Raw genomic sequence first — 10,406 nt, forward strand, 5'->3', positions numbered from 1 at the left:
TACAGTACACGTTTATTTGGTGAACACAAGTAAATTACACTTATCATGGCAGCAGAACAATATTTCTTGATGGCTCACAACAGAACATACACAGTATAACATACAAAACATAATGTTCACAAAGACTGTAAGGGTCTGGTAGTAGATTTACTCAAGAGTAGAGTACAGGCACAGATCAAGTGGTCTCATATACTTTGTACATTGAAACATAATTGTATAAAACACAATATCTATAGTGTGTGTCATGCTTGAAGATTGTTACAGTTTTAAAAATAGTTACACCCAGTGCTGTTATGAATAATTATGTTAAAAATGGCTCAGAAGAGCAAACAGCTTTAATCTACACACAAAAGAGGAATAGTTTCCAGAACAATTAAAGGTAGTAATTGTGGACCATCTCATATGTCCATGATCTCTGAGTATTAGTGTGAAATGAAGACAACTGCAACCAATTGGCTGTGTTTTTTGTCCCCATCAAGTATATTTTTCCAGCTGTCTACCATCTGTGGATCCTGCAGTTCTTTGGTTGGTGACAGTGTTAAGACTCTCAGTTTAAGTCCTGTTGTCCCCTACGTTGCGGTTTCTCTGGGGTTATCAGGGTCGAAGGTCATGATCTCCATGTGGATAAGACCTAGTGAATACAGACAGAGGAAAGGAGCAACTGTTTAGCTCTACCATGCATGTATCTATATATACACACACACACACAGGGCTATACGTACTCTTCCACTCTCCCACTTCGAGCTCCAAGCTCTCAAATGAGTCGTCGTACGGCTGGGAATCGGGTTCGGACTCAGGCTCGTGGAACTCAGACAGGTAGGGGTGCGAGAGGCCCTCTTTGGCTGTCATTCTCTTCTCAGGGTCCAAGAGGAGCATTCCCTCCAGTATCTCCACCGCTAGGGTGGTCAGGGGGTGGAGGTGGACAGAGAGAGGGAAGAGTGAGGAAAGACAGAGGAGGAGGGGGAGTGTGGAAAATTGAGCAAAGGGAAAAGACAGCCACAGCATAAATTTAGGAAGAGAAATATCATGGACTAAAATGACCATATTACTATTTTTTTTTGTACAGAGATAGGGATCTAGTGAAGCCACTGGAAAATATATATGATTTTCCATATCATTAAAAAATTTATCAATTTTACAGAGAGAACAACAATTAGAAATTAAGCACATCAAGACATTCTCATTCCTCAAGTCAGTAAATGTGTGGGTGCTTTGGATTTATAAATTCCTGGGTCCAATAGGCTTGTGAATATATTTTGATGAGTACAGACAATCACCTAACAAATGGTCCAGCAGGCTAATACATGCATTGGTTCTTTGTGTGAGGAAAGACAGGATTGTGTTGAGAACTTTGAGAAACACCAGTCAAGAGCCCACTGCAGAAGTCCATTGCTTATTATTTGTCCACTAGATGGCAGCATCTCTTTATTGACAGGCCTAAAATAAACCGTAGCAACACGCACACACCTTTTCCATCCATGGAGGAGAACACCTCCCTGAAGTTTTTCTTCTTCTGAGGGGGGAGGGACTGCACATAAGAACGGGCCTGACAGGGAAACACACAATCAGCCTCTTCCACAGGGAAGCTATTACAACGTGATTATGGTTGCAGTTCAGATGTACCTTGTGCAAAGTTTATTTCAATGATATGCAATACTTCTGGCCTTTGTAACTAAGGTCTCGATTCAACCTACCTGCAGTATGCTTTGTTGTTAGCAGTGTTCCCCAAATTTAAGCCACACAAGTGTTTAGAGTTTTTATGAGGTCTGCAGTCACTAAAATGAATGCAAAACGCTGCAGTTACACTGAACTACAGTTCCCATAACATTGACAATAATCATACTGCTACATTGTGAGCGGATTTAAACGGCTTGTCATTACACGTGGTTATTCAAGTTGCTTCTCACTGGACAGTGCTATGGGCCACACAAGTTCTTATGAACAATAAACACTCTGCTTCTGTGACTCATAGTTTTTATGGCTTGGCCACTGTGCATTTGTGCCCATTGGTTCTGCAGTTTAGGACTGATAACAGGAATAAGGCCAAAACAGTACATCTTTACTCTGCATCTTCTGCACCAGTGAGGGGTGAGGCGTTCCTGTCAGATTAAGGATTTTCTTCAGCTGGTCGATACCTGAGTAAATAGTCAAGGAGGCTGTAAAGCAAACAGAGCTGGCCTGTGTTTTATCAAGGCAATAATTATTAACTACAACGCTGCCTGTTTCTGACATCATGTTTAACAGTTGTTACTACATGTTTGTATCACTGCACGTTTGATATATACACTATATGGCCAAAAGTATGCGGACACCCCTCCTAATTATTGAGTTCAGGTGTTTCAGCCACACCGATTGTTAACAGGTGCATAAAATCAAGCACATAGCCATGCAATCTCCATAGACAAACCTTGGAAGTAGAATGGGTTGTACTGGAGAGCTCAGTGACTTTAAACGTGGCACTGTCATAGGATGCCATCTTTGCCACAAGTCAGTTCGCGAAATTTCTGTCCTGCTAGATCTGCCAAGTGGAAGCATCAGTTCATCCACGAAGCGGTAGACCATGCAAACTTACAGATCGGGGCCTCCGAGTGCTGAAGCACGTAGCACGTAAAAGCCGCCTATCCTCTGTTGGATCAGTCACTACAGAGTTCCAAACTGTCTCTGGCTGCAACATCAGCACAAGAACTGTGCATCGGGGGCTTCAGTGAAATGGGTTTCCATGGCCGAGCAGCTGCACACAAGCCCAACATCACTATACGCAAAGCCACCTGACAGCTGGAGTGGTGCAAAGCTTCACTAGCTTCAAAGCTTCACGGTTCACTATCTGGCAGTCTGATGGATGAATCTGGGTTTGGAGGATGCCAGGAGAGTGCTACCTACCAGAATGCACAGTGCCTACTGTAAAGTTCGGTGGAGGAGGGATAATGGTCTTGGGCGTTTTTAAGGGTTTAGGCTAGGCTCCTTAGTTCCAGTGAAGGGTAACATTAATGCTACAGCATAGAAAGAAATGTTAGACAATTGTATGCTTCCAACTTTGTGGCAACAGTTTGGGGAGGGCCCTTTCCTGTTCCAGCATGACTGTACCCATGTGCACAAAGCAGTGTCCATAAAGACATGGTTTGATGAGTTTGGTGTGGAGGAACTCCAGTGGCCTGCACAGAGCTCTGACCTCAACCCCACTGAACACCTTTGGGATGAATTAGAGCGCCAACTGTGAGCCAGGCCTTGTCGTCCAACGTCAGTGCCTGACCTCATGACCTCATGCCTGACCTCATCTACAGAATGAATGGGCACAAATTCCCACAGCCACACTCCAGAAGACTTTATAGGCTGTTATAGCTGCAAAGGGGGGGGGGGACTCCGTATTAATGCCCATGGTTTTGGAATGGGATGTCCAATAAGCTCATATAGGTGTGATGGTCAAGTGTCCACATACTTTTGGCCATGTAGTGTATCATAACAAAGGGTTGTGCAGTTGTGCTAGAGTGTACTATATATTGTAATGTGTACTATGTGTGTACATATGTGTATGTGTGTGAATATATGTACATTTAATAACAAGTAAATGTGATCCAAATTTATGCACATTCCTGAACTCCTTCAAAATCAGCTTTGATATTAAAATTGTGCCATCTACCTGCACTTCATTCCCTACACTCCCTGAATAACTGATGTTGCATGGATCCCTTCTGTTATCAAACGATACCAAACCATCTGCTGTCAGTGCAACAGTGTGTAGTCACTTTGGACACCAAAGGATACTGTCACTGCCAGGGAAGAGGACTTGGCCTGTGATCATCTCAGCCAGAATACAGGCTGCAGACCACACATCCACTGTAGGGAAAGAAAAACACAGGGCAACACTCAGAGGATACTCCAGCTTATGTTAAGATACTTCCTGCAATATCGACAGTAGTTGTAAGACTACACTGTGTCTTGGTTGCAAAGACAAACTGTTGTACCCTCTCATTCTGGCCTGTTTTCTTAAGACAGATCAGAGTGCCACTCCATTTCCTTTATGCAATGACCGCTTGGCTTCTGTAACTTGGATATCTGCCCATTACTGCTCTGCAGGTTATGACTGGTGGAGGTAATAAATTAAGAGAGCTTGTCTGCTCCGATGGACTAATCTCCTAGACACTGTTTGGAATGCTGGAATGAGCCTGCAAGAGTGCCAGCTAAACAATACCATCCATTCAGAGTCATCTGGGACAGTGCTCTTCTGGCAGGTTAGAATGCTCAGTGACTTTGTAATGCCTCTGAAGAGAACAGAAAGGAACTGTGACATTATTACTGTAACTATAAATTATAGGGTTGTAAAGACAGTTCATAAAGATCTAATGTAAATGTAAAACTCAGTTCCTGGAGGGCAACACCTTTTTACTCAAGAATCCTGGCATACCTGTGCCACCTCTGCTACACCAGGTGTTATACCTGTGACCAATTACTCACCTGTCTGGCTGTAATGCATCCAGTTTAAAATGACCTCTGGTGCCCTGTACCAGCGAGTGACCACATACCCTGTCATCTCACTCTCTGTGTGTCTTGCAAGACCAAAGTCCAGGATCTGAGAATAACAGACAGATATAGATAAACACGTGTAGATGATAAACAGATTGAACAATCTTTGTTACTTTACTGTTATCAATACTGTAGCCATGACAGTCTCCCCATTACTGTGTGCTTAAATGTAGTCAGATACAGGGTAAAACAGCTACTGGCAGCAAATTATTCTTGCCATACATTGCTACGTAATTACGGGTAGCAAATTTGATGAGGATTTGTGAATCAAATGTTGCATTATTTCACTGTGGTTTAGTCTGCCAACACATCAGCACCATCTACCTTGCTCTTTGATGATATGTCTGTTTGGATGCCATTTGAGAAAGACAATGAGGGGGAGACAGAGTGTGTGCAGTTGCAAGAAGCAATGTATGCCCATACGCATTTCAACTTATCTTCAGACACAGAGAGAGACACGTTTCCACATTAGTTAACACATCAACAACAAGCAACGGACACCGGGCCCAAATCTCTGTACGCATTGATACAGCAAACGCTGCTGAAAGCCAAGCTGTGCGTCTCACCTAAGAGTGGTTTTGAATGACCACTAGCCTGACCCCAGATGCGTATCACACCTTTACCACACTCCTGTGTGCACGGTTTTTATGTTTGCTCACACATGACTGCTTGACTGTAAGGTTTCAAACAAGTGACCTTTTAGGTTTAGCTATCATCCGTGATTGTTGAATGGGACAGTGAGATCAAGTGTTATTAAAAAAAAAAAAAAAAAAAAAAAAAGCTGTGTCCCTTTTCAACCACTCATAATGGGCCTGTTTCACTCTACCTTTAGCTCACAATTCTCATTCACAGCAAGGTTGCTGGGCTTAAGGTCCTGGAAAGAAAAAGACAATGATCTCAGTCAGGTGATCTCCTGATTTTGTAAAACAGTATGTATTTTCAGGAGATAAAGAACAGTAACGCCCTTGAAAAAAAGCAATGGTTCTAAAAGAGGAACTGTTTTTCTTAATGTGTGTTTTGAGTGTTACTATATACTTGTGATAACGTATAACAAATGAATAAGGAATCTGATGATCTGGTGTACAGCAAAGATTCTGGTTTGAAATGTATTTGCAATGAGCTTGTTACTGGGCCAGTGGCTGCATGAGAACCAGCCAATCAGAAGCCTATGTGCTGAAGTTAATAGAATCAAATGACAGCACAAACAATGTCCCATTAGGCTGTGCTGACCCTTGGCTGATATCAGGATCACAATGGAACGTAAGAACTGCATACATACCCTGTGGATTATCCCTGCAGAGTGGATATACTGCAGGAAAACAAAAGATTCATGATTAATTCATGCTGATGCATGTTTTCAAACACCTCCCTATTTAATATTGCTATATTGGTAAACATTAATTGAATATAATTATTACAGATTCATTATTGATTTTTCCCATATGTCAGAACACAGGTAAAAAAGGATAAGAAGTAAACGCCTCATGCCTTTAGTCCCCGTAGTATCTGGTAGAAGAGGTAGGTGATGATGCGATCTGTCAATCTCCTCCTTTTCATAATGTGACCCAGGTCCTGAGCCACAAATGGCATGACCATGTAACTAAAACACACACATAGGGAATCACAGTGTAACTAAAACACACACATAGGGAATCACAGTTTAGCTAAAACACACATAGGGCATCACCATGTACTTAAAACACACACACACACACACACACACACACACATACACAGGATCGCCTTACACATTATTCTTACACAAACACACTGACGCAGAAGCACACACACATGCAGAGTGCAGGATCACAAATCAGCCACTGAATTATGTAGGCTTTGAGTACATGCTGAGTGCAAGCATTCTCAATTATAAACCAGCAATAACTGCTTTGAGCTTGTACGTCACAAATGTGGGGGAAGGAAATGAATGAGATTAGCCTTAAGAATGACCCTGGGGCAAAGTTCTTACATTTCTCACATGCTGTTCTCTTAAACTTTGTGCTACTTAACAGCTGTAATGCAAGCCACATCAGAAGTGACAATATGAACTATACGAACAGAACAACCCTATCACTGGAGAGTCCAAATGATGCAGCGTAATACACACATAAACATAATACATGCATACACACACACCACACACAATATGCCAAGCGCTGAAAGAGCATGCACTTTCGTGAAAAACCATTTGTACAGATACGTAAGACGCCCAAAGCTTTGTCTTATCAGGGAAAGGCACAATCCAGAGGTTGAATCCAGGAACTCTGGGAGTCGTCCCAGCTACCGCCACAGAGCTCGGCTACCAGGAGGCCTGTCTGGACAAGCGGGGAATCCGCAGTGTGGAATGCGCTGAATCTCACAGCTCCCTACTTACAAGGTCTGGAATTTCTCCAGCGAGGAGTCAGGTGTGAAGACATCCAGGAGACAGATCACCTTTTCCAAGTAAAGGGGAAAAAGGAGGGATAAGGAGCTGTCTCTCAGCATGCAGGGTAAACTGCATACGAGAAACATGTTTATTTCAGACATATTTATTGAGGAAAAAACAAAGCTCTTGCATCACAAACACTGACCCCAACCTATTCTGAGTATTGTGTGTGAGTCAAATACATTTACTGTTTGTGAAGGTATGATATATGTTGCCTTCCAAGGGTTTTGCAAACATAGACGGTAAAACCATAGGGGCCAGTGGACTGACTCTTTCCCAAACTTTAGCGAACAGGTTTGGTGAGTCTGCAAGGTGGCCATAAACAGATTTGCTGCACTTAACATAAGAGGATGATGGCTTTTACAGAGGTCACTTCAAGTGGTTTTCTTTCTTTTAAACAAGGTCTGTCAAGCCGGAGTCGATGTGTGATCCTATTCTGAAATGTCTGCCTTAACCCCTAAAATAAACACAATAAGTGAAATATTGCTGAACATACATGGCTGTGCATGAGCAAAAACATGTTTGGCAGGAAATGAAAAAAAAAAAACATGTATCATACCTACAAGGTTAAATAAGTAAAAAAGAATCCATTTTAGATATTCACAGGAGATGTGTCTGTGCCCACAAGCAGACATACTGACATTCGATAAATTCCTCAGCCACTTTTTTTTTTCAGTAGTTCCCCTCTCACAAGCTTCTCTGAATATAAATCTCAGTGTCAGACAGAAGCTCACTGTAAGGTGACAGCCTTATGGGTTTTTTCCAAGGTAATGTTGATGAGCAGACAATCACTGTGTTTACAGTTCAAAGGTCATTTTGGCTTCCCTGTGAAATCCTTCTCACAGGTCACTCCTAGAGCAGAGGTGTCAAACCTAACCACGACTAGAGAACTACCCTCATTTATGTTGTACACTGAATTGGCCTGCTCTATATTGTATATCTGTACATTAACTGACAGCTGAAAATGGACCAGGACCCCTAAGCAGGCCCATTAAAGATTAAAATCCATACCCTCTTTTAGCAACAAGTTAAACATGTGAGGTTTAAATTACATTTTACTTCTCTAGCTTCTCTCCCTGTTGATTTTCTAGCAAAATGTATAGCTGTATGTCGGTGTGCTCCTGTTATCTCAACACTGGTAGGATGAAAAAGATGAAGGCACTTCCTGTATTTACAGTTGCATGGTAACACACTGATTTATGAAATGTTCAGCACAGTTTTCTCCTAAAGCAGTGGTGTCAAGACTAAACAAGTTCATAGGATGTGCCTTAAGCTGTCCTTGTGCACTTCAGCTTTAATTAGGAAAAAAGGTGCTATTAATTTTCAATTTTCCAGAATGTAATACTTTCAGTGTGCAGCAGCCCCTCGAATAGTCGGATAAATAATGCAAAACGCATGATGAAGAGATAGGCAGTGCTGAACACCTGTCACACCGACTTTGATATAGCACACTACCCGGTGTTACCGTATTTACAAAATCCATGGCAAAAAATAAAGTTTCTTTAGTTCGTCGCTTAGAGGGAAGGACTCTTTCCATTTAACGACACAACAGAACACACAGCTTCAGGGTAGGGAGACTGACGGATCATACTGTACATTTTCATGCTGAATGTGGCGCAGCAGGCGGAGTTCGCGGTAAGCACGCTTGGCGTGGATCAGTGACTGGAAGGGACGATAGAGCTTCTTTATGGCCACCTTCTCCTTCGTTTTCTGGTCAATAGCAGAACTTAAGAGGAGAGATTGGGAGACTTAAACCTTGAGTAATTTAGGGTAAACTCTGCATTTAAGCGCACATATTGAGTAATGCAGCACTAATAATGTCTGTTTTTTCTGCCAAGAGTGGTCTATGAAATGCAAGGAATCGTAAAATATTTCTGATCAAGGTATATATAATATTGCCATATGGATGACTGTTTACACAAATCTATTGCATTATTATTTAATTATATTATATTCTCAACCTTTCAGTGTAGCACCCTCTTGCACAAATGCTAACAGAAAAGAAGACATTATAGCCATTATATCAGGTGGCACTGGTGAACTGAGTCGCCTCAAGTAGCCTAGCCTAGGCTTGAGGACTCCAGATGTTTATCTCTTCTTGGGACTTGCCTTCACTTGTACGCCCCCTCAAGGCATGCATATTTACTCAGGATTCGCTATAAACGTATTTCTTAAGTTTGAGCATTTTAGGAAGTTTACAAGGGATGCAGATAAATGCCGTCTTGTACTTTCCGATTATTAGAGGATAAAACATGCATTTTTACGTACATTCTCCCCATACTGTGCTCATAATATTGCAAATCAAGACTTACTTTTAAAGGCTAAGGAACTACTTAAATCGAAAAAATATAACAAATGATTAGAACGGCTATGGCTACATTCATCGTGTTCAAACATAAAATTGACATCTGACCGTTTCCAATTTTCTCTCACCATACTGTGCCGTATGCCCCCGAACCCACGGGTTTCAGCGTCGTGTATCGCTCCGGAACGTCCCACGTTGTATTTTGGATCTCCAGCCTGTGGAAACCTGCCTTTACAGGGGAAGCCATCACGGTCTTTCGTCCTCGACTCAATACTGGACTCACAAGCTTATTTCATGCCCGTCTAGATTCCTCAAAGTGACCCAGGTAACCGAAAGTACGGTTGGGAGACGCCCACCTTATAGCGCACCTCAGATAAAGTCGAGTCACGTGACAGGGAAACTTATTTGGAGTAAGCAGAGTCCGCTACTCCAGTACCGTAAACCAGTTGACCTCTGTTCCCTCATTGAAACGCAAATTTCAAGCCACTTTCAAGCAAGATTTCCAGGACTATATCGGGCCTTTTCTTATTCCCCTGTTGTTTTGAATCAACCGTCTTTACACAGGTACTTGCAGCTACCAAAAAAATGGATATGCGTGTTTCCCTTAATTTCCTAGTATTTTCCACTACTAGCTATTGTCGTCACTGAAGACAGCAAATTGACGTGTGAATACTGCACCTGTACGGTATGGCTGCTGAATGTCATTCATTACTATAAATAAACGGCCCTCCTGGACCGGGGTGGTGAGCCCTGTGAAAGGGACTGACTGCCCTCCACAGAGACAACGATGAAATAGAATCAGCAGTCATGTGGGACAGCCATTAATGTGTCTCATTAGAGCATCTGGTACTTATTATGCATCACATTTTAGAGATTATCAAAACATGTTACTTGTTAATAGACAGTGGTATTTTAGCACCACTGTGTTTTAAATATTTTGTATATTTTGCTTGCACCAAAAAAAAAAAAAAAAAAAAAAAAACTGAGCTGTAAAGTAAAAGGCTGCCTTTTGCATTCAGTGCATGCACAATATGCTAAGGAGATTAGCATATCCAGCCATTCACCTAAACAACTTTATTTATTATACTGCCCTCTAGTGGAGAATAATCAGTTTATATAGCACTTAGATGTAGTGCTACATACTTACCGATTTCC

General features: G+C 41.9%; 1 protein-coding gene across 1 annotated transcript; it reads right to left on the bottom strand.

Moving 5' to 3' along the window:
• Nucleotides 1–9,566, bottom strand: zgc:171775 (STKc_p38 domain-containing protein). Its single transcript, XM_036532933.1, has 12 exons — nucleotides 9,380–9,566; nucleotides 8,543–8,672; nucleotides 6,896–6,954; nucleotides 6,010–6,121; nucleotides 5,801–5,830; nucleotides 5,348–5,395; nucleotides 4,453–4,567; nucleotides 3,763–3,834; nucleotides 2,056–2,135; nucleotides 1,468–1,546; nucleotides 723–896; nucleotides 1–631 (listed from the first exon to the last, which is right to left on the bottom strand). Exons 1-12 carry the CDS (start codon nucleotides 9,496–9,498, stop codon nucleotides 570–572), a joined length of 1,080 nt encoding a protein of 359 aa, XP_036388826.1. The 5' UTR covers nucleotides 9,499–9,566; the 3' UTR covers nucleotides 1–569.
• Nucleotides 9,567–10,406: the final 840 nt, after the last annotated feature.

Source organism: Megalops cyprinoides, chromosome 7 (assembly GCF_013368585.1).
Source record: "Megalops cyprinoides isolate fMegCyp1 chromosome 7, fMegCyp1.pri, whole genome shotgun sequence".
Taxonomy (NCBI): Eukaryota; Metazoa; Chordata; class Actinopteri; order Elopiformes; family Megalopidae; genus Megalops; species Megalops cyprinoides.